This window comes from Triticum urartu, chromosome 2A (assembly GCF_056163025.1).
Source record: "Triticum urartu cultivar PI428250 chromosome 2A, HENAU_Tu73, whole genome shotgun sequence".
NCBI lineage: Eukaryota > Viridiplantae > Streptophyta > Magnoliopsida > Poales > Poaceae > Triticum > Triticum urartu.
The window spans coordinates 585,909,741-585,933,428 of record NC_141874.1 but is presented as its reverse complement, the minus strand read 5'-3'; the positions used below and the strand labels follow the sequence as shown (position 1 = coordinate 585,933,428).

General features: G+C 49.0%; 4 protein-coding genes across 4 annotated transcripts; 2 read left to right on the top strand and 2 right to left on the bottom strand.

Moving 5' to 3' along the window:
- Positions 1–5,105: 5,105 nt before the first annotated feature.
- On the bottom strand, positions 5,106–5,732 carry LOC147986049 (F-box protein At2g14290-like). Its single transcript, XM_087541849.1, has one exon. The coding sequence runs from the start codon at positions 5,730–5,732 to the stop codon at positions 5,106–5,108; it is 627 nt and encodes a 208-aa protein (XP_087397975.1).
- A 519-nt stretch (positions 5,733–6,251) lies between these two features.
- On the top strand, positions 6,252–7,352 carry LOC125534180 (septin and tuftelin-interacting protein 1 homolog 1-like). The gene has a single exon (XM_048697461.2). It carries the CDS (start codon positions 6,252–6,254, stop codon positions 7,350–7,352), a length of 1,101 nt encoding a protein of 366 aa, XP_048553418.2.
- Positions 7,353–11,709: 4,357 nt separating this feature from the next.
- On the top strand, positions 11,710–12,780 carry LOC125538898 (uncharacterized). Its single transcript, XM_048702221.2, has 2 exons — positions 11,710–12,406; positions 12,498–12,780. Exons 1-2 carry the CDS (start codon positions 11,984–11,986, stop codon positions 12,600–12,602), a joined length of 528 nt encoding a protein of 175 aa, XP_048558178.1. The 5' UTR covers positions 11,710–11,983; the 3' UTR covers positions 12,603–12,780.
- A 1,793-nt stretch (positions 12,781–14,573) lies between these two features.
- Positions 14,574–18,087, bottom strand: LOC125538897 (adenine phosphoribosyltransferase 2). Its single transcript, XM_048702220.2, has 6 exons — positions 17,759–18,087; positions 17,531–17,641; positions 16,316–16,408; positions 15,947–16,096; positions 15,303–15,361; positions 14,574–14,649 (listed from the first exon to the last, which is right to left on the bottom strand). The coding sequence occupies exons 1-6, from the start codon at positions 17,898–17,900 to the stop codon at positions 14,593–14,595; spliced, it is 612 nt and encodes a 203-aa protein (XP_048558177.1). The 5' UTR covers positions 17,901–18,087; the 3' UTR covers positions 14,574–14,592.
- Between the last annotated feature and the right edge of the window lie 5,601 nt (positions 18,088–23,688).

The window sequence follows — 23,688 nt, the reverse complement described above, 5'->3', positions numbered from 1 at the left end:
ATTGGTGTAGTTGGACACATCCAACTCCCTAGGCCACACATGAAGTATATAGATGGTTGTGCAAACTAGTTGACCTGTGATGTGACACGTGCAGATATGTTGAGGGGAAACACGATTATTCTAGGAGCACAGTTGTCCATAGAACCTAATGCCTTCGTCCAATCCTCAAACCACAAGGACCTTAATATCTTTGTGCTAGCCACCTTAGGTATGGGACACGAAGCAGGATGAATGAGTTATCTCAATATAGCTCGTCTTGGGAGATAATGTTATGTGAGGGGCCGCCCACCAGAAGTAGACCACCGTATCATATAATGCATGTACTGACTTAGTCACAACGTGGCATAGTCATAAAACCCAAACTCTATTCCGCGCTCGTACCGAACGAGGTTGTACCTAGATGACAGCAATCTGATCTGAAACATCACATACTTCTCTTAGATTATTTCTTCTAGTTAGTTTAGTATTTATTTTTCGTTCTCTCTAGTACTTAGTTTAATTCTTGCTTTTTACCATTCCCTTGAAACTTACTTAAATGAGCTATTTCCAAACTCCAGTTTGGGTGTGAGAGCGGTAGTGTTAGTGACAACACAACTATGGGGATTGTGGTGCCATCCTATTCGCTCCTTGTGGGATCGACAAACCTTACTTATCATGAAATTTCCACGTAGGCATGTGCACTTCCAGACCATTAGATTATCCGGTACATTTGTGTCACTATGGCTCTCGGACTCACGTTGACGGCATCCTCATCTACCAAAATGGTGGCCTACTTCGATGTTGATTGGGCTGGTTGCCTTGACACTCGGCATTCTACTTCCGGCTATTGTGTCCATCTTGGTCCTTCCCTAATCTCATGGTCGTCCAAGCGACAACCTACAGTATCGCACTCCAGCGAAGAGGCGGAGTACAGAGTTGTGGCCAACGCCATTGCAGAGTGTTCATGGCTATGGCAACTTCTTCAGGAGCTACATCACGATGTCTCTCTGGCTACCATGGTATATTGCGACAATGTATCCACCCTTTACCTCTCCGCTAACCCCGTTCATCGTCGTTGGACGAAGCACATCGAGCTTGATACTCACTTTGTGCATGAACAGGTTGCCCTTGGACGCATCCGAGTTCTTCATGTTCCGACAGCACAGCAGTTTGCCGATGTGATGACTAAGGGACTGCCAACTTCCACCTTCGAGGAGTTTTGGTCCAGTCTTTGTGTCGCTGGCGAGGCTTCGACTGTGCACGCGAGGGGGGTGTTGAGTACGTGATATTACATGTATAGATTGTTTCCTTGTACGCCAAGCCCACCTCATGTTTCCTTGTCTAGATTGAGGTTGAGTCCCACCTTGTACATCATATATACATGCATATTGCACACAATCAATACATCGTGCATACACTTTGTCCTTGAATAACAGGAACAACACTTGGCCTAGGAAACGTTGTAGGATGAAACTGTATAGGTGGACTGCCGCTGGAATTGCCTCCGTGATTCCGTCGTCATCTTCCTGAGAATACTACAATTGATGAAGACCGATGTGGCTGACAAGAACATCCACACCGTTGTCGTGGTGAGCGCGATGAGCTGGCAAAACAAAGTTCGGCTCTAAGTACGTGGTGTGAGACAGAATAATCTAATAAGATTGTACTCCTTCTGTCCCACAATATAAGTACAAATATGTCGTATATTATGGGATGGAGTGAGTTTTTTTACCTCGCTGATCAATAGAGCCAAAAGACCTGGAAGTGTGGACACAGGGCGGAGCCAGTGTGGGGGGGTGGGGGGGTGAGCGCCCCCCTCTCCCCCCAACAAATGGATCGACAGGCATATCCTATAAGGCGCCCGTTGCGTCAGTTACAGGCATTGGTGCAAGCGGGGGGAACCCCCCTCATCCTTCAATACTGCATGGCCGCCCCATTAAAAAGGTATACGCGGGAGTTAGAGCGCTGGTTTTTGGAAGCTAGCTTTCAAGCTTTTTTTTCTCTTCTTTTTTCGATTTGGTTTTTCCTTAGGCCGGATTTGGTTCAGTTTTCCTTTCTTTTTCAGGGGAACCTTTTTTTAATGGCACCGGATTAGATATAAATTGTTTCCATCTTATCTCTAATAGTCATATAGTCATTGTATGTGATGAGCCTAGGTAAATGGATCGCCTTCTAGAGATAAGATGGCAATAATTGTTATCTAATCTGATCCAATCTCTAAATGCCAAATATATATGTAACAATTAAGACCCTGGAATGGCGCGAGCAAACTAGCGTGTTGTACAGACCAACACACGACGACCTACTTGTAGAATATTGGCTGCTTCCCACCCAAGGCATCGCCCTTGTTCGATCCTGCTTCCCAACAGCATAAGGAAGAGGAACCCCCAATCAATTCTTTGTTCTAGGCTTTCCTCTGTTGGGATTAATGTGTATTCTTCGACACCGCGACCACCTTTGGTTGTTGCTTGAGCAACCACTAGTGAATCCTTCGTCTCATTGGTCGATTGCACCGCGCGAAGGTCTCCTTGAGGCATCGATGGTTGGTTGTCGGCCTCGCATGCACATGTCGCAGACTCGCGCATCCATGTGCCCTAGCAGATCTATCAATGATATGCTCTCTTGGAACCCCATGTACAGGGGTCATGGCGAGGCACTCCATCCTCGCCATAGATGGTTTCTTTTTTCTGGGTGAGTCCCACATGTAGGGAAGGGTCAAAATATGATGTGGCGGTGCTCAAGTCAAAACCGCTTTGATGAGTCAAAACTAGGTGGGGGTTGATTCATGGACCGGATGGTTAGTTCGGGGTGTGAGACGACTGGTTTTAAAGTTGATGTATGAATCTTAAACCGAGTGTCAAGTTTAGGATTGTAATATGGACATTTCTTTTGTAAATAGTCAAATGCTATTGACAGTATCTAGCAACACATGTAAATTTAGAAGAGTTGGGGCCTAGGAAGATTTGCCACACATAATAGGATTCTGGCTAAAGGGTACGCCAATAGGGTGACCCTGCTCGCGGACCTCATTACCCTCCCCAACCAGTCCGCCTTCGTGAAAGGGCGGTATATCTTGGATGGGGTTTTAGTTCTCCTTGAAGTTCTTCATGAGGTTCGGTCGAAACACCTTAAGGCGGTTTTCCTGAAAATTGATTTTCATAAGGCCTACGACACTGTTAGTTGGCCCTTCCTTCGGGAAGTTTTGCTCCGGAAGGGCTTTGATGATCGTTGGGTCACCCAGATGATGCAGATGGTATCCTACGGTCGCACTGCCGTGAACATCAATGGAGAGGTTGGGCCTTACTTCCCCACCCTTTGTGGGGTTAGACAAGGCCAAAGCCGCTGGCCACATTCATGGGATTATCCCTCATCTAGCGGGCGGCTCCGGGATCTCCATGCTCCAGTACACCGACGACACCATCATCATGGTCGAGGGCTCGGACACGGACATCGCTAACCTCAAGTTCCTTCTTCTCTGCTTCCAACAAATGTCTGGCCTCAAGATCAACTTTGATAAGAGTAATGTGATGGTTATGGGCTACTCTCCGGCTGTCGCCTTGGACATCGCCAACCGCCTCAATTGCCGCGTCGGCTCCTTTCCCACGACCTACTTGGGAACCCCCATCAGTGACTCTCGGCTCACTGTCGCGAACTTGCGCCCCACAGTGGCCAAGCTTCAAACGCGCATGGAGCCGTGGCAGGGCCGGTGGCTGTCAAAGGCAGCTCGGACGATCCTCATTAACTCCTCCCTCACTAGCCTCCTCCTGTTTCTTATGAGCTTCTATAGCCTCCATGAGACCCTTCACCATGAGATCGCCAAAATTCAATCTCGCTTCTATTGGGCGGGTGACAACAATAAGCAGAAATACCACATGGTTAGCTGGCCGGACATCTGCAAGCCCCGTGAACAGGGAGGCCTTGGTATCATGTGCTCTAAACGCATGAACATCTCCCTCCTCACCCGCTGGCTCTGGCGCATTTCGCAGGGCCACGGTGGTCTCTGGCTTGACATTATCCGGAACAAGTACATGCGCGGACAGCCCCTCGCCTTCTGTCAGAGATCCGGCGGATCCTAGTTTTGGCAATCGGTTGTCCAGCTGCTTCCCGTCCTTCGCATTGGCACCTCCATCTCGGTTGGATCGGGTACAGCGACGTTGTTCTGGTTCGACCGGTGGGCGGGAGACTCCCCCTTTGCGGCCCGTTTCCCCGACCTCTTCTCCATTGTTGTCGTCCCCCTAATCTCCGTTGAGAGGGCCCTTATTGACTTAGGGCGCCTCGCCTTCCGGAGATCATTTGGGCCTCTGGAAGCCGCCGCGTGGCTGGAGCTGCTCGACTGCATCGCCCTCCACGAACCGGAGTTGGATGCGGGCCCAGACGAGGTTCGGTGGCGTCTTGAGCCTTCGGGACAATTCTCCACCAAGTCCCTCTACTCGGCCATTGCCCCCTCCTCCGTCCCTCCCCCCTTACGGCGGTCTGGTCCATCCGCTTGCCACTGAAAATTCGGATCTTTATGTGGCAATGGATTCGCGGTAGGATGCCGTCTGGGGTGGAGGTCCGCAAACGCAATGGCCCTGGGTCCGGCCTTTGCCCCCTGTGCGGTACCCCCGAAGGCTCGAATCACATCTTCTTCTCCTGTGTCTCAGCTCAATTCTTGTGGAGCTGCTTTAGGGAAACTGTGGGAGGCGATTGGTGCCACACCAACTTCCCCGACCTCTTTGCCGAACTCCAAAACTCCCCTTCCCCTTCTCGCCACATTAGGTGGCTCGAGATTGGGGTTCTTGCGTGGACCCTTTGGACGATTCGCAATAAGCTTGTGATCCAGCGTATTCCTCTTCGACGGGCTACTGACACTCTCTTCAAAATGTCTGGTTACTTGCAGCTATGGCGGCCGCTTAGCCGCCCTCAGGACCGCGACGCCATCACCGCCTTCATCGCCGAACTCCGCTCGATGGCCGTCCGTCTATCGCCGCCGCCCCCTCCGCCACCCCCAGAGCCGGATTAGACGCCGTGCCTTGGCCGCGTCCTTTTATTGTTTGTTATTTTTTCTGGGCTTGTTGAGTTGTGCCCTCAGCAGAACCTTTGTACTCCTCGTTATGTGACTTGGGTGTGTGTGTGTGCGCGCTGAACTAGTCTATGTTTGTGTGCTCTTGACGGTTTGCTTTATTTATAAAGCGGGGCGAAAGCCTTTTTCGGTAATAGGATAAGACTTTTTTGCACAGCAAGATGTTGGAGCCCGGGTAATTGATGGCGGCGAGGATGCAGCTGCTGGAGGTGGGGGCTTCGGAGAAGATGATTTTCCGCAGGCTGGTTGGCCTGACGTTGAGTAGATTGCACGAGCACACCGGAGCGAGCTCCACACTGGCACCAGAGAAGAAGTTGACGATCACGAGGGAGCGCTCGTCGACCGCAGCGACCCAACCACCGTCGTGCGAGCCGACGAACCACTTGTTTTCCATCTTGTCTGGGACGCGCATGACAAAGCAGTCATCGGGGTCGCACAGGAGCTTGTTCCCGACGAATCGTCCACGCAGCGGATACACGAGCAGCTGCGGGCTGGCCGGCGGCCGCCAACGCGATGCGGCGGCGCGCCATCCCTTGCAAACAGCGGCGACGCGCACGCGATCGCGCACGCGATCGCGCACGCGATCGCGCAGGGAGGCAAGCCTTTGGCGGACCATGCCGAGGAGGTCGTCGGGCAGGTTGGACCACGGCGGCGATGGCGACGACTGTGTGCTGCCGGCGGTTGTCGACATGTCGCGCGTCCGTGTCTCTGGATCGACCACGAGTAGTGGCAAGCAGAGGTTGAAAGTTTAGATGTGTCTAGGGCACATTTAGATGTGCTCTAGTTATTGCACATCTAAATGGGTGAATCAAGCATAAAAAAAGAAAAAAAAAAGAAAATATTAACACGAATCTCAATGTAAGACCAATGACATATGACTTAAATGTACAATACTTTAGGCACAGATGTGTTTTAGCAAAACTGCGGAAGTTTTTATCGGCAACTTATGGGAGAGTTAGAAAGGGAAACGTGCTCAAACTCAAAGGCTCGTCTTCAGGACGGAATCGAATTAAAATTGGAAAATTAGCGTCTCGCGCTGGCCTCAAACTCAAAGGCTCGTCTCCAGGACGGAATCGAATTAGCGGCCCCTAATATAATCAGGCGTACGTATACCATATGTACGCAACTCTCACAGGCCTCAGCCGATCGAGCGAACAGCACGCCGGCGAATCGAGTCCCAGTAGCTAGCGACGGTGTTTGCTCTCGTCGCATGGCAACCATGGCGCTACTGCAACCCAGCTTCAACGGGGCGCTGCTCGACAAGGACGACGACGACGACTCCGCGGGCAGCTACAAGTGCACCAATGCGGCGGTGGCCAAGATGATGCGGCTATGGAACTACAAGGACGGCTCCGGACTTGGCGCACAAGGCCAAGGCATCATCGTCCCAATACAACACGCCGTGCGTCGTCGTCGCAGGGCCGGCATCGGCCACCGCGACAAGCCTTACGACAACGGCCTGCAGGTTGCGCCGCCGCTGTCGCCGGTGGAAGACGACTTAGACGAGTGCCGTGAGTGGGAGGCTGTCGCAGGAGCCCTGCGGCTGGAACGAGAGTGCCACGAGAAGACTCTGACGCTGCTGCGTGAGATGAAGCTTCAAGGGGACAGCAGCGTGGAGACGGCGGACGCGCTGGCGGCCATCGTCAAGTCCGGGGAGGTGCTCCAGGGGAAGCGCGCGCTAGGGGCGTGGAAGGCCGCGTTGCCCCCATCCACCGTGCGCTACATCGTCGACAAGGTTCTCTCGCCGAGGCTCGCCGTGGAAGCGCAACAGTGGCGCCCGTCGTGGGACCCGGAGTGCGACGATTGGCTACGCCCCTGGATCCCTCTGATCGGCCACCTGCCGGAGGGCCTCTACGACGTCGTGGAGAGCAAGATCAGCAGCGCCGGCCACGACATCGTCCGGCCGTGGAAAGACTACTTCGACCCGGCGCACTGGGAACTCTTCGCCAGGCGCCACGTCCTGCCTGAGCTGACACGGCTGATGCGGGAGCTGAGGATGACGCCCCCAAAGCAGACGGACAGCTCGTTGCACATGGCGATGCTGTGGGCGCCGCTCCTGCACGCCGAAGACGTGCTATCGATCTTGGAAGAAACGGAGTTCTTCGACAAATGGGAGAGCGCGCTGCGCCACTGGCTGCAATCCGCGAAGCCGTCGTACGGGGAGGCCGTCGCATGGTGCACCGGCTGGAAGAAGCTCTTCACCCCGGAGCTGCTCGCCGACGAGCACGTGCTCGCGCGTCTGGACGCCGGCGCTGCCATGGTGGATCAAGAAACGCAAGACCTCGACAGCCTTCTTGGGTATAGTTGGTAGTCTACGTTCCACACACAGATTGCTTGTAAGGTGGTATAGCCACTCACGATAGTAATGTAATGGTGATCATGCATCTATAATACCATCTTTACTGTAACTGTGTGACTTCTCGTGGTAGAATAATTGTTTCCTCTCAACTCAAGTTATGTTTTTGAGCAGAGGTTCCCTCAGTTACTAAACAGGAGGGGAAATCATGGAGACCGGCTGCAAACAGTCCGTACTTATAGGATTTATTGTCCAAGAAATGTTGGTGAACGTCCATGCTGATCTGAAATAACAGGCCAAGAAACATAGTACTACTCTCTCGGATCGAAAATAAGTGTCATTTTTTTAGTTCAAATTAGGGAGTACTAGATTTTCATAGGTTTTTTTTTGTTTGCGAAAATGATTCCAATCTATTATCAAAGTTCATCACAAATACAAAACACCTTAAATATAATAAAAATTACATGAAGATTCCGAGATTTTCATAGATGTTGTTATAGTTGGTCATCTTTGTTTTGTTCAAAGGCAAAAGTATCCCTCAGACTGTTGACATATTCCATCCTCCGCATGGAAAACGCAAAAATTTAGAGTTCACATGTTCCTACGTTGTCTATTGTACATGTATAAGACTAGGGTTTTATATTTATATCATTGTATGTTCTCTCTTCCTTTTGCATATTTGTATATATTGGGAGATAAGTAGAAGCCGGTCCATCCTATACCTATATATGTACATCATGCACACGATCAATGAATTATTGATGCATGCAATCCTTTCTTTTCAATTAAGGTGGTATCAGTTTAGCACGCCGATTCCTTTCCTCGCTTCGGCCTTTCCCTGCCGCCGCCACCCCTACAGCCGCCGCCGCCGCCGCCGCTGTCCTCCTATTCTTCCGCAGCCGCCGCACCTCTCCCTTGCCGCCGCTGCCTCCCACCCCTCTTCTGTAGCCGCCACCACCAACACTAGCTGCCGCTCCCACAAACCCTAACCCGAGTCGCCGCTACACCAAACCCTACCCGTGCCACCGCACCATGGACTCCCCCCACTCCACCTTCTTCGGTAACTCCAGTCCCTTCGTCGGACCCGAGCCCTCCGCCGCCGACGTCCACAACCTCGACATCCCAACCCGCGTCCCCATCAAACTGGATCAATCCAACTCTTCGTACTACGCGTGGAAGACCTACTTCAACCTTGTCTTCCGCGAGAGTACTACCTCCTCGAGCACATCGACGGCTCCGTCGGCAGTGCCGTCATGGCAGGCGACCCGGAGTAGTCTGCTATTGAGGCCACCCTCATCCGCTGGTTCTACCTCACCGTCTCGGCAGACATCTTCCACACGGTCGTCTCCGAGGATGATGACGCTTGTGTCGTGTGGACCAAGATCAACGCCCTCTTCACCGACAACAAGCTCCAAGGCCTCGTCTTTTTGTAGCAAGAATTTTTTGGCCCCCTTAAAGCTCCAGGTCCTGATGGTTTTCCTACAAGATTTTTTTCAGCGGAATTGGTGACTGCTCAAAGAGGATATTATTCGTGCCGTTAAACAGTTTTTCATCATGGGTATAATGCCGGATGGGGTAAATGATACAGTTATGCTCCTATAGCCCTTGAATGTATGCATTTTTTTAGCATGCTTAAGGACAGTCCGGGAAAATTTGTGCTTATAAATTGGATTTAGCCAAAGCGTATGACCAGGTGGATTGTCACTTTCTGAAAAGAATGATGGGTGCTTTGGGCTTTGATATAGTTTGGATAAAATTGATTATGGCATGTGTCACATCTGTCAAAGTTTCTGTGCGCTTTAATGGTCAACTTTTGGAGTCGTTCTCCCCTTTATGTTTGTACCTATTCTTGCTGGTGGCGGAGGCTCTTTCTTTGTTGCTTCGGGATACATGTGCTAGAGGAGCTCTCCAAGATTTCAAGGTGAATAGGCATGCTCTGGGTATATCTCATCTTTTATTTGCCGATGATTTCCTTATGTTTTCAAGGGGTCCATTGATCAAGCGTTGATGATTAGAAATATTCTTTCAACTTTCAAGAAGGGGACTGGGCAATTATTGAGTACAGATAAATGCTATATTATGTTCGGGAAGAAGTGTAGCATGGAAAATCAAGTGTCTACCATGGTAATCTTGAATATTACTGCTGAAGGTTTTGAGGATAAATTTCTTGGGCTTTCGGTGTCTAAAGGTAGAATGAGACGGGTAAATTTCAATCTACTAAAGAAAAAGCTCTCAAAATTTTATCATATTGGATTTAAGAATATGTCTCTAGTGGGGCAAAGGAAACTTTGATCAAATAAGTTCTTCAAACTCTTCTAATTTATGCCATGGGTATCTTCAAGTTCCTGACATCGCTTTGCAAGGAGCTATCCCAGATTATAAGGAATTTTTGGTGGGGTGACGAGGATGATAGGAGGAAAACCCACCAGTTGGCTTGGGACAAATTGACTAAGCCTAAAGGTGAGGGAGGTATGGGTTTCCGCGATCTCAGATGATTTAACCAAGCTCTTCTCACTAAGCAGGCTTGGAGATTGGTGGTTAACCCTGAGTCCTTATGCGCAAAGATGATGAAGGGTCCTTATGCGCAAAGATGATGAAGGCGAAATATTATCCCCAGGGGTATATCCTTGACACTGGTTTTCCACAATCGGCTTCGCTCCCTTGACAAGGTATTCTGCATGGTTTGGACCTGTTTTCCCACAATCGGCTTCGCTCCCTTGGCAAGGTATTCTGCATGGTTTGGACCTACTGAAATCTGGTGTTATTTGGAGAGTATGTAATGGGGTCTAATATTAATATTTGAAGAGATAATTGGCTACCAAGAATCACTGGCCTTCAAGTTACTGCAAAGAATAACAGGACCATCATCAGATGGGTGTCTCACTTGATTTTGAGGGAACCGAGGAGATGGCATGAGAGTTTGGTTAGGCACTTATTTTATCCACATGATGCAGGGGAGATGTTAAGTTTACGTCTTCAGTGATCAGGAGAAGGTGATTTTATAGCTTGGCACTTTGAGAAGAATGATTTATGCTCGGTTAAAATCGCATATATGCTTGTGCTTAATCTAAAGGGACGTAAAGAAGACGAAGGGCAATATAATGGCACTGTGTTGGGGAAGACGAAGGTTTGGGATATTATTTGGAATCCAGATTTTTGTGTGGCGTGTCGCTACGAATAGTTTGGCCGTCCAGGTAAACAAAGTCTTGCACCACCAAGCACTCTCAGTACATGCTTTATTTGTGGAGTGGAAGATGAAAGTACGTTTCATGCACTAGTCAGGTGCCCTAAGGCATATGCGTTGCGTATGGCCATTAGGGACATATGAGATCTACCTGGGGAGGAGGTTTTCAAGCATTCGGGGTCTGATTGGTTTCTTATTCTTTTGGACCAATTGAGTGTTACTCTGCTTGACCAAATTATATTCATTTTCTGAGAGCCAGACATTTGAGAAATGACTTCATATTTGGTACAGTGAAGGAACTTGTCTCGGCCTCTGCTAATTTTTTGGAGAGTTATTGGTCGTCATTTGTCGCAAATTCACTCATGTCAAGAGGTGGACTCGAAAAATGAAGGTAAAGGTTCGTTGTCTGGATTAAAACTTGGTCCTAATCCTTTGGAAACTCAGGTATTATGGCAATTCCCTCCTTCTGATTATATTAAGATCAATGTTGATGCAAGCTTTGTGAAGAGCATTAGCGCTGCAAGTGTGGGCATGGTGGCCAGTGACTCTTCGGGGAAGGTCCTGGGCTTTGTAAAAGCGTGGAGGAGGCGGAACTCCGAGCATGTCTTGCTAGTCTATATATAGATATCACTTTTCACAATCCTATAATTTTGAAGATTGACTATACTTTTGTGGTTGCGTCCCTTGCAAATGAAATAGCTGACAGGTCCTCACTGGCTGATTTGAAAAAGGAATCAAGGAGTTTATCAAAGCTTATAAATAATTTTAAATATGCTAATGTTATGGCCCATACGATTGCGAAGTTTAGCTTCAATAATACTTTCTCCGGTCCTTTTTACTCTGCATATTAGAATTCTCTGAAGTCAAACTTCATAAAGTTTGGCCGTATTTATATAAAAAAATATCAACATCTGCCATGTTAAAGTTATACAATATGAAACTTTAAGTCATGACACATCTATTGATATTGATTTCAGATTGTGAATGTTGGTATTTTTTTCTATAAAGTTGGTCAAACTTTACGAGGCTTGATTTCAGTCAAATCTTATATGCGAACTAAAAAGGACCGGAAGGAGTAGATGGGATGGTATTCTTGTTAATGATGCTCCGCCCTATGTGGTCAATTTTATAATGAATGATCGTAATAACATTTTAATTCATTGACATTTTAATTAATCAACATTTTAAAATCTCTCTTAAAAAAACACTTTGTCGCAAAAGAAAAACAAATGACAAGCTTTGGCGTACACATCAGCTTTGGTGCACGCAGTTCGAGACCCCACTCATCAGTGCCACGAACCCTCGAGATCCCAACGGTCGAGTGCCCGCCTAGACACCGCAACGGTTACTTCCACCGATCTGCTCCATTTCCCACCCCTTTCCCTCCCTTCCTCCGATCACCACGCTCTCCATTCCCTCTGCTCCCTCTCAATTCCAAGCACTTGTCCAGCCTTAAGCCAAGATGAACAGCGCAGCAGAGACAGACGCCGGCGGCGACAACGGCAACCCGGGCGCCGCGGTGCTGGTGGTGGAGCGCGTGGTGACGGTGGAGTACCTGGAGCAGTCCATGTCGCGGGGCCTCCTCGGCAAGTTCCCCGACTCCTCCGCCTACGACTTCGACTACTGCCAGAGCGGCATCTGGTCCCCGGTCAACAAGATCCCCAGCGAGTCGCCGGCCTCCGGCTCCAGAGACTTCCTCATCGCCAAGCTGAAGCGCCGGGCGCGGGCCGGGAGCAGGCTCAAGGACGCTGCCGTCGGTGGCGGCAGCAGGTCGAGGTGGCGGCGCCGGCGGCTGCGGCGGGACGGCTCTTTCCTCGACCTCCACGACACCGGCAGGGCGAAGCTGGACTTATCGCCGCCGCTGCCGTCGCCTGCCCCCACCAAGGTAGTTCCCTGCACATGAACCCCTCCAAGCTTAAGCTAGCTCCCCGAATCGGCCTTGGGTTACGAGGTTTCTGTTGGCTTGGGTTGTTCAGGAGGGGTGGAGGAGGGTGCTCACGGCGGCCATCAGGAAGTTCAAGGCGCGCCACCGCCGCTCCCGGCCGGCTCCCCTGCTCCAGATGATGCTGCCAATGCTCTGAAGTCTGAATCCGCCGACCGATCGATCGATCGCGCCCGCGACTTCTTGTTCTTCTCTTTGATTATTGGTGAGTTCGAGCGTGCTGTACAACAGATTAGATGGTCAGATCGATGGTTTGTAAGTTGCCTGTCATGTACTGTAACTATCACCAGTTAAGTTTCTCCATTCAGTTTACGTCCTACTTTTCCGTCAGTTTGTTTCGGTTTGCAACCCATCTGACACGGTTCCTGATGGAATCGTAACGAACCTGAACTCTGACACGAAATCCACCCTGCAATTCCGTTATAATCTCCCTGTGGGAATCGCAACAAAAACAAACGCGCCGGATCAACAACACCCGACAAAATCGACTTTCAAGTTCGGCCCGAACCCAAGAGTCCCGGAGCTCTGAAGATGGCTTCCAAGATCGCCGCCACGGCGGCGAAGGTGCCAGCGAAGGCGAAGGGGCAGTGCATCTGCTCGCCCACCGACCATCCTGGCTCCTTCCGGTGCCGCCTCCACCGCGCCAGCGGTATGCCCAGGTCGGTCTCGTGCCAGCAGTTCGGCGACCCCCACACGGCGAGCTCCCCGCTGCTCTGCTCCGGCCACATGCCGAGGTCGGCATCGCAGCAGCAGTTCACGACTCCTTCCGGCTCCGGCATTTTGAGATCGGCGTCCCAGCAGCAGCTCCCGCGCACCGCAGGTGTGCCAAGATCGGCATCGTGGCAAGATTTTGCTCAGAAGAACTGATCAAACCTCCTGAACCAGGCTGTTCTTTTTTCATAGCTTAAGTTCAGAAACTACCTATGTAACTTTTTTTTAGAATTTTTTCCCTTGTTTGAAGCGCTAGATAGTTGCAACTAGAGCTGCAATCTTAGGGCGATATAATTTTAGAGACAATAATGTTCAAAAAAATTTAGAGACAATGGGATAAACTAATGCGGAGATACACAAAAAATTCTCATAAAAAGAACCTGAACAGCAGGATGGTTCTTTTCTTTGCAGCTAACAGTGGTGATTCCCGACAGAAATAGCTACAAGCTCTCATCAAATACTCCACTACTGGAAAACTAGTGCTAGGAAGACTACATCTCATCTATCTCACCCTCTCCACCAAGACACTTAGCAATAGCAACTGCCCCTGACAGTGTACTGCAGAGTTATCAATACACATTCACCATGCGCTCTTGCAAAGGAATGAAGCTGTGATCCTTTTTCTGAAGAAGATAAAAGGCCAGAATTAGTACTCAGAACCTCTGGATTATTAGACTAAACGGCACATGCTCTCCTGTTTCAGAAAAAGGCGGATGTGGATTGTGGAGAATAGCTTAATGCGGAAGTTCTACACGAAGTAACTAAGCGTCTATCTATAATTGATGCCTAGTGAGGTTGTCATCTGTCTTTACTTAAGAATGGTTACTCAAGAAATTACACATTTACAAAATGGATAGTGTCGATATAGGATAGCATCACCCCTGGATAGTATCATTTACTCCTCAATTTGTAATAGTGTATTTGTACAAGAACATGAGTTAGTTAATTGATAACCTAGCCGTGTTGTATAATATGTTGAAAAAACATGAGTGAATTCCAGTTTTTACCCCTAAGTTTAACATTCTTGATGCTAATTACCCCATTTAAGAGAATTTCATCCATTATACCCTATTTAACATAAGTGTTGCCACAAATTACCCTTTTCTATTTTTTGTGAGTGTTCTGATTGGTGGGCCCCGATTACCAGGTCCACATGGCGTGCCACATCGTCGGTTTTTTCCTTGGCGATTGTTCTACAGGCTGAACCGATTCACTTAAATGGGGTAATTTGTGGCAACACTTTTGTTAAATGGGGTATAATGGATGAAATTCTCTTAAATGGGGCAATTAGCGTCAAGGATGTTAAACTTAGGGGTAAAAACTGGAATTCACTCAAAAACATTAACAAAAACTACTGGGGGATATTTCAACCATGAAACTATGAACACTTCACACTTGCCTGATCAATCATCATCATTTCACTTTTTGGACTCCACCAGTATGTAAACTGGCTTTCCATCGAGCTTGTAGAAATCCTGCAGAATATATGAAGTTAATAAATTTGAAAAGGCAGCTGGGTCACGCCTCTCTTGGAAATATGTGCTTTCCATGTATTAAATACATTTGCTAGATTTAAAACGAAGCTATACAATATATTTACGTAGTCAGTTTATTAAAAAAGTTTGAATAATGTGTATATTCTTGATGCGATGATATGAAAAGCTACCATTGTTGGGGGGTATGTAGTGTTTCTACTAGTGGAATATTTTACAAACACAAGTTTTCACTTTTGCTCACAATCCCTGATATGTTCAATTTACAGCAAGTATGTTCAAAGAGGAGAACCTATAAGCCTAAGTTGATGTGTCCATGTAAGTAAAATAGAGATGTCCTGCAGTGTGCAAATTAGGATTCTTCTAGATAATGTACTCCCTCCGTTCCTAAATACAAGTCTTTTTAGAGATTCTAATATGGGCTACATACCAAGCAAGATGAGTGAATCTACACTCTAACGTATGTCTATATACATCCGAATGTAGTCCAAACATGCAACACTTGTAGTAATAACTTTCTTCGTTGCTTATTTTGTTCATTGTTTTCTCATTTATATCTGTCCTATTCACATAATGCAACACTCGTAGTAGTAACTTTTTAGCTATAGGGTTGTTTCACCTTAGCCCTTGCGTACCTTAAACTTAGGGAGTCCGATGAGGCATGCACACTCAACAACGTCAGCTGCGGCGTGTTCTGGAATGCAAATAATTGCATCAATCATGGAAATATTAGTCAAAAGACATTGTCATGTTGTTAGCTCATGATATATTCATATGATTGAGCGAGACATGTAATTAGAACTCCTCGTCTCTCTGTGGCGTGGACGCTTCATACTTATCTACAAAGTTTCCTCTTGGTAGCATGGAAAGATTGAAATTATGTGTCCAGTCGCATCAAGCCACACCTTTATGCAATTAGCTAGTAGCTACCCCCCATATATAGAGCTTATCTTTCAAACAGGAATTTGTCACGCTCACGGGAAAACTTTGCTTCTTGTCAAGAAAACATGATGGTCCTCTACTCTACATGTTGTCACTTATCACTAAGTTGTTGAGATGCTTAAGTGGCTACATTGCATGATACTCAATGTGTCTTTTTTGGCAAGGCTATGAGAGATTATTCCATATCAGCATCACACATCCTTTGACTTACTTATCCCTCTTCGATTTATTTACTGGACTACTGCTAGAGTCCTAGTGTAGCAGAAGCTCCAAATTGAGCCTTGTATTAAAGGATTATTCACATTTCATGTAGTGAGAACAAGAGGGAGGGGCTCACCAAGAAGTTTTATGGCTGCAGAAAGTGTCCCGCCCGTCGCAACCAGATCATCCACGACCACCACACGGTCGCCGGGCTCGACGGCTCCAACATGCATCTCCAAGCAATCCGTCCCATACTCGAGCGTATAATTCTCGGAAATCACCGCACCTTCATTAATTGTTTGTATAGCAAAATTAGCACATTTTGGAAACTACTAGTAGTAACGATTTGTTTGTTTCCTTAATATGGTAACAACATTTGATGAAGCTATTCTGAATGAATGAAACTTTTCAGAAATCGACATGGTTAATGTGCTCAGAGATTCAGTATGCATTGGTACTCCTCGCAGCACATCATTTGATACCAACACCTATGGAATTATATTACCTGGGAGTTTGCCGGGTTTGCGCAGCGGTATGAATTTGGCCCCGATGGCCAACGCGATCGCGGGGCCAAATATGAATCCTCTTGCTTCAATGCCTAGTAGCAGCAACATGAAATATAGTGAGACGTACAGGTCAGGGAAGCATACAGAATTACAGATACTGCAGGGATAACCACGAAATACATGCAGCCGGCGGCCATCATTCATTCTTCGCCGTATATACAGCATGGCTAGGGTACGTGTACGTAATCACGTCACGGTGGCATTAGGTGCTGACATAAGCCAGGCGCAGCAAACAGCGGAGTTAACCAGATCGCTGTGCTCTTGTACCAGCAGGGGTACCGAGCCACGCCAGCAAGCGTTCGCGCGAACGCGAGGACCGGCGGGACGACACCGCATGTGCGCGATCGACCTCGGCCGTCCGATGAGGTGACCACGGTCCCCGCGCGATCTCCCCCCAATCGCCCGCCGGCTACATGCACGCCCCCTGTGACCCGGGCATTCAACGCGTACAGGTACAGGCGATGCCGCTGGCCCGGCCCGGTCACCGCGGGCCGTACAAGTGGCGCGCCGGGGCCGGCCGGCGCGCGCTGGCGTTCGTTCGTTCGGCTGCCGGGACCATCGTGGTCGTAGTACCACCATGCGACGACAGCGCGAGGGCGCATCCCACATGCGTGCAGAGACTATTCCGGTTGAATTGGCTGGCTTGCATCCATGGATGACTCTTCTTCCTCCTCTTCTTCTTCCCAGCGTGGCGGCATTGGCCCCTGGTTTAATTGCTCTGCTCTCTGGGGTCTGGACCAGACCGGACGATGAACTGATGAGGAAGACGCGTACGTGTGTGTGCGTATCAATACTGTTGCTACCTAGTACTGCAGCTACTGTTCTGTTACCTGAAAATAAGAGTTACTCCTACGAGTACACTACAGTAATGTGGTGCGGTGGTGATGACCTGATCGCCGGCAGAGCGGAGCGGGGGAGACAAAGGGGGCAGGAATTATCTGGCCCAAAGACACGGCTAGTAGCAGCAGGCCGGCGCCCGGCGGCGGTATATTCCACAGCACCGGCGCACCGGGCCAACGGCGCGCTCTCAGCGGCATTAAAGAAAGACGCACGGGCCGGCACCAGAGCGCACGCGCGTGCGTGGACGGCACATGGCTCCTGCCTGCACTGCATGATTGACTAGAGAGCGGATAAGGGTGGAGTAATTTCTTTACCTGCGACGGCCGCGATGCCCATGCCGCGGTAGCGCTCCACGAACAAGTCCACGGCGTCCTTGAACACGCCCGGCCGCAGCAGCAGCGCCGTGATGTCGTTGAACATGATCCCTGCGCGCGCGGCACCAACGACCGGCCGACCAGACGAGAGCACGTCAGACAGGAACACAGGAGGGTTATGGTTAGTTAGTAGTAGTAATGGTTTCGCACGGGGATGGACGGACGGACCTGGCTTGGGGAAGTGCGGGACGACGCGGATGGCGTCGGAAATGCCCTGGAGCCGCGGGTCGGCGGCGCCCTTCTTGGCCGGCGCCTGCGCCTCCGCCACCTTGCCGCCGCCCTCGCTGCCGCTGGTGCCCTGCTCCCCCATGCCCGTGACGCCGACGCTCGATGCTTGCTTTGCTTTGCTTCGTCGTTTGATCTTCCTTCCTCTGAGTAGTGAGTAGTGGTGGCTAGGGAGAAAGGTGTGCGCGTGTGTGTATAAATAAACACGAGCAGAGGAGACGGGCGGAGGCGCCGGGTGGACGTAGCCGGGAGGGAGGCAGTGTGAGAGCGTAGGGAGGGGTAGTTTTTATTATCCTTGGAAACCAGCCGGTATGCAGGACCACCTGTGCCGTGTTTGCGTAGAGAAGGAGGGCTCGGCTCGGCGCTCGCTCACCGGACAGTGGCCAAGTTTGCGTAGGTGAATGGTGACCCGGTGGGGCGTTGGCCGTTCCAGCCACGGGAGGGGAGATCACTCTCCCAGCACAAGTTTTACCACTTCGCTTCGAGGACCGCCAGCGGCTGCTGATCGAGACGTGTTTCACCTCTTTACTGCGTCCGGTTCGTATTCTCTTTTTGTAGTTTTTATTACACGGCACGCGCTTTCCTTTGTCTTTGCGCATCGGAGTAAATTGCAGAAAACCACCTTTCTTCTTCTCTTTCATTGTTGGCTCAACCAGCGATTGACTGGATCTCATTGTTCCATTGTTTCTGATATGATATAGCCCACGGTTCATGCCGAGTGATGACCGACAAGATTTCTAGTGGCGGTTTCTGCGGTTGACAAAGCAAAACCGAAAACAGTTAAAAATATGTAGAAACTAAACTATTTCCAAATTTTGTGATTTTTTTCAAAGATGCAATTAAGGATGTAGTAGACGCGTGTTTATCAAACAATGATGTATACTAAACATGTGATTGACTAAAAAATGCGGACAAAAAGCTCGGTAAACACTAAACGGATCATATGCGAACATATTCCATGCACCAGTCCAATTTATGCACCGGTTGCACCCCTTCTAGTTGAGCCATTGGTTGTGAACCCGAGGGAGAGGATCAAGCCAAAAGATGAGTTGCTCGCATGTTTGCAAAGTAGTCCTTCTATTTCCGCAATCCTTTGTCTGTTTTTTAAAATGAAACTTAATATGAAGGGCATCTCTTAGTAAATTTAATGAAGCACTATTTCAATTTTTGTAAATGTTTCGTCGATGCTTTTACGTTTTTTAACACATATCCCATATTGGGCTTGTCTCGAACGTCTCGTCAAAACAAAAATGCTGGTCAAACCAGATTCAAATCCGAGCATGTGGTTCAAAAATATAAGAATCTTGTTGTGTTTGGAGATGGAAATAAAAACATGGATTTGATTATGGGATAGGGCAAACTGTGGAATGTGGGTTGATTATCATAAAGTATGAGCATGTTCACAAACATGCCAACGATCCATCTTGTGTCCCTCAGATTTGTATCCAACGGTCCCAAAAACTTGGTGCACAGGTTCTTCCGTTTCACTAGATTACTATTGATGGAACATGTCCATTATATATAGTTCAAGTCCTAGACTTGACCTGGATGGTTGTATTTTTCTGCATTTATTTTAGGCTTCCGGTGCTATTTCTTCAACGGTATGGCGTACCCCTCAACTACGAGGCGTCTATAGAGACTACATCAATCCCAAGATTTGTCGATTCATTATCTCAAAGGTGTTCATATGGATAGGGCATGCAAGTGATCATACAGGTGTGTGTGTGTGTGTGTGTGTGTGTGTGTGTGTGTGTGTGTGTGTTTGTGTGTGTGTGTGCACTATATGTTTTTTTCAAATACACTAAAGGAATCACATAACAATATTGTCCATACGTTTTTTTTTCTCATCGATGCTTTTTAGGGTGTAGCAGACCTACTTTTGTTGAATCTTTTTTACTCAAACACATGCAAAAAAAAAAATCCACGGGTCAGAAAATTTTGTCAATTGCGCGGTAGAATATGGTATCTTTATACACGCTTCGCCTCACCTAGATGCCACGATCAAGGGAAACCCGGACACCATCATCATCAGAGTTCCCTCGCCTCCACCGACCGCTCCGCGTAGCGGGACGGAAAGGAACCCCGAGATCTTGTCCCGCGTCCATCCAATAGTCTAGTTTGTTTCAATTACAGTATTTGCTTGTCCATGGATTTGGCTTCGGCGACGGCGATGGCGGTGGAGAATATGGTTCCTCCTGATCTTCCTCTGATGCGATGTCTCTCCCTCTCTCTCTGATGTTGGTATTGGATCTGAGAGGCAGTGTCTACATTGTTTGGATTCTTTCAGATTTAGGCGAACACTTTGTGTGTATTAGTCGTGGCGTCGGGGTGGTGATGCGGAGTCCCAAACGTGGCATCGAGCATGGCTCACAACGTGTGGTGTGTGGCTCGGGTGGATCTTCCTGGATTTGATTGGTTTTGGCTTCTGGTCGATCTGTCTGGATTCGACCAATACTCGTAGTCTTTTGAGTATTTGAAGGCCCTCTTCGACGTTTTTTCCTCCAAGGCAGGGATTTGATATATAGACCGTGGCCGTCGACTCCTTGTGATCTACATCGATGACTTTTCGGCTGAGCGGTTTCTATAAACTCCTGGGTTGAAACAGTGGCCTAAGGCGACAATGAGCTTTACTCATGGCGTGCCGTCAACGAATGCAGGAGGAAGAAGACTTCGGGACCCTCAAGGATTTGGATATATTTTTCTTTTTGTAAGAGTGTGTTTGAAGACATATTATACTTAATATATGGTCTTAGTCCTTTCCAAAAAAGAAAAGAAATGTTAGAAGTTGGTGTTGTGTGTTTCTCTGTAATAAGCACGAAGAAGGAAGAGTGAGAGATCCGTAAAAATAAACAAACGACGTGGGGCTCAACTTGGTTGCAACAATTTCATTAGACGTCGGAGGGTAAGACCTGCCTGCCGCCGCTAGAAGACCTAGTTGTCCGTAGCTTCTCCAACCTTCTTGCCACCGGGCATCGCCGACTGCGATGGACAGGATATGTCCAGATGGGAGTTTGATGCGGCGGGTTTTGGCCAACTGTGACGGTGCTTCTGGACTGTGGTGCCAACCGTGACGTTGCATGTGTTGATGGCATCCGAGGGTCCCTAGAGACTTTGTCCCAGATGGCGATGAGCTGGATGTCTAGCCAATGGCGGAGCTGGAGGTATTCCTGGGTATTCTCTGGAATACCAAAGAATTTTGTGCAAAAAAAAATTACTACATATATCAATATACGATGTAGACTTACTTGGCCCAGCCAATGGCCCAATGCCCAGCCCAAACACAGCAACGCAATGACGCGGGGCGCCAGACATGAGCGACCGGGTGTCTGGTCTCGCGCGTGAGTAGCAGACCGAAATCGAATCCCCTTTCCCCGTCCCCTAACCTAGCGCTAGCTGAGGCTCCGGCCGCGGCAGCGAGCGATTCTGGTCCGGCGGCCGGCCTTCTCCTCTCGCCTCTCCCTCAGTTCCTCCCCTCCACTCCGGTCATCTCCCTCCCCTCCCCAGCTCCCCTCTCCTCCGTCCGGCCCTCTCCTCCGCGGCTCCGCCAAGCGCCAGAACGGCAGGCCGCCAGTCCGCCTCCGGCTTCCCCAGCGCGGTGGCTGCCAGCATCGCCCTCCGTCCAGCAGCAGCAGGCAGCAGGTCCGGCGACGGCTGTTGGGTAACGTAGCAGAAATTCAAAATTTTCCTACGTATCACCAAGATCTATCTATGGAGAAACCAGCAACGAGGGGAAGGAGAGTGCATCTACATACCCTTGTAGATCGCTAAGCGGAAGCGTTCAAGAGAACGGGGTTGATGGAGTCGTACTCGTCGTGATCCAAATCACCGATGATCAAGTGCCGAACGCACGGCACCTCCGCGTTCAACACACGTACAGCCCGGTGACGTCTCCCACGCCTTGATCCAGCAAGGAGAGAGGGAGAGGTTGAGGAAGACTCCATCCAGCAGCATCACAACGGCGTGGTGGTGGTGGAGGAGCATGGCAATCCTGCAGGGCTTCGCCAAGCACCACGGGAGAGGAGAAGGACTTAGGAGAGAGGGAGGGGCTGCACCAAAGGCATAAGGGGTGTTTTTAAGTCCCTCCTCTCCCCCACTATATATAGGAGGGCCAAGGGGGGTGGTGCGCCAGCCTAGGAGATCCAATCTCCTAGGTGCGGCAGCCAAGGGGAGGTTTCCCTTCCCCCCAAGGCACCTAGAGGTGCCTTTCACCATTGGGACTCTTCCCTTATGTGGAACCCTAGGCGCATGAGCTTTTGGGGCTGGTGCCCTTGGCCCATTTAGGCCAAGGCGCACCCCTTACAGCCCATGTGGCCCCCGGGACAGGTGGCCCCACCCGGTGGGCCCCCCGGGACCCCTCCGGTGGTCCCGGTACAATACCGATAACCCCGAAACTTGTCCCGATGGCCGAAACAGCACTTCCTATATATAATTCTTTACCTCCGGACCATTCCGGAACTCCTCGTGACGTTCGGGATCTCATCCGGGACTCCGAACAACATTCGGTAACCACATACAAGCTTCCTTTATAACCCTAGCGTCATCGAACCTTAAGTGTGTAGACCCTACGGGTTCGGGAGACATGCAGACATGACCGAGACGTTCTCCGGTCAATAACCAACAGCGGGATCTGGATACCCATGTTGGCTCCCACATGTTCCACGATGATCTCATCGGATGAACCATGATGTCAAGGACTTAATCAATCCCGTATACAATTCCCTTTGTCTATCGGTATGTTACTTGCCCGAGATTCGATCGTCGGAATCCAATACCTAGTTCAATCTCGTTACCGGCAAGTCTCTTTACTCGTTCCGTAACACATCATCCCGTGATCAACTCTTTGGTCACATTGCGCATATGATGATGTCCTACCGAGTGGGCCCAGAGATACCTCTCCGCTTACACGGAGTGACAAATCCCAGTCTCGATTCGTGCCAACCCAACAGACACTTTCGGAGATACCTGTAATGCACCTTTATAGTCACCCAGTTACGTTGTGACGTTTGATACACCCAAAGCATTCCTACGGTATCCGGGAGTTGCACAATCTCATGGTCTAAGGAAATGATACTTGACATTAGAAAAGCTATAGCATACGAACTACACGATCTAGTGCTATGCTTAGGATTGTGTCTTGTCCATCACATCATTCTCCTAATGATGTGATCCCGTTATCAATGACATCCAATGTCCATGGTTAGGAAACCGTAACCATCTATTGATCAACGAGCTAGTCAACTAGAGGCTTACTAGGGACATGGTGTTGTCTATGTATCCACACATGTATCTGAGTTTCCTATCAATACAATTATAGCATAGATAATAAACGATTATCATGAACAAGGAAATATAATAATAACCAATTTATTATTGCCTCTAGGGCATATTTCCAACAACAGCGTTGTCCAGCAGCAGCAGGCAGCAGGTCCAGCCTCGGTTCCTCACTTCCTCTGTTTCTTTCCCTCTGTTTCTAACAAATCTGTAGTTTATTCAGTGAGTGCTTGTAAATTTAAATATAGTAAACTGAAATTGCAATAACTTCCGTTACTATGTGATTCGTTTCTTGTTTACTATGAAAATTGAAGTGTTTGTCCCATGTACATTAGGCCATGCCACATTGTCCCTGTCACTGATTTCTATTTTGTTTATGTGATTGTCATGCAGATGAAGAAGAAGGGTGTTACCATATTTGAAATGTGGGACAAATCTTCAAAGACAAGGAAAATAACTCCTACATCCACACCAACTTCTCTTTCCGTTGAGGTCGAGAGCAATCTGCAGCTAGCACTAGTGCAAAGACATGACGAAGCTCCACAACCGGAGAGGGAGACAACTCCAATTGTAGAAGATGATGAAGCGGTCGATGAAGATGA

What these genes read in the sequence shown, in the direction of transcription:
- LOC147986049 (XM_087541849.1), bottom strand. Translation starts at nt 5,732, where the DNA reads ATGTCGACAACCGCCGGCAGCACACAGTCGTCGCCATCGCCGCCGTGG.
- LOC125534180 (XM_048697461.2), top strand. Translation starts at nt 6,252, where the DNA reads ATGGCAACCATGGCGCTACTGCAACCCAGCTTCAACGGGGCGCTGCTC.
- LOC125538898 (XM_048702221.2), top strand. Translation starts at nt 11,984, where the DNA reads ATGAACAGCGCAGCAGAGACAGACGCCGGCGGCGACAACGGCAACCCG. An exon ending in CGTCGCCTGCCCCCACCAAG is followed by an intron (nt 12,407 to 12,497) that starts GTAGTTCCCTGC and finishes TGGGTTGTTCAG; the next exon opens with GAGGGGTGGAGGAGGGTGCT.
- LOC125538897 (XM_048702220.2), bottom strand. Translation starts at nt 17,900, where the DNA reads ATGGGGGAGCAGGGCACCAGCGGCAGCGAGGGCGGCGGCAAGGTGGCG. An exon ending in GGGCATCGCGGCCGTCGCAG is followed by an intron (nt 16,409 to 17,530) that starts GTAAAGAAATTA and finishes TGCTGCTACTAG; the next exon opens with GCATTGAAGCAAGAGGATTC. An exon ending in TGCAGCCATAAAACTTCTTG is followed by an intron (nt 15,362 to 15,946) that starts GTGAGCCCCTCC and finishes TTTGCATTCCAG; the next exon opens with AACACGCCGCAGCTGACGTT.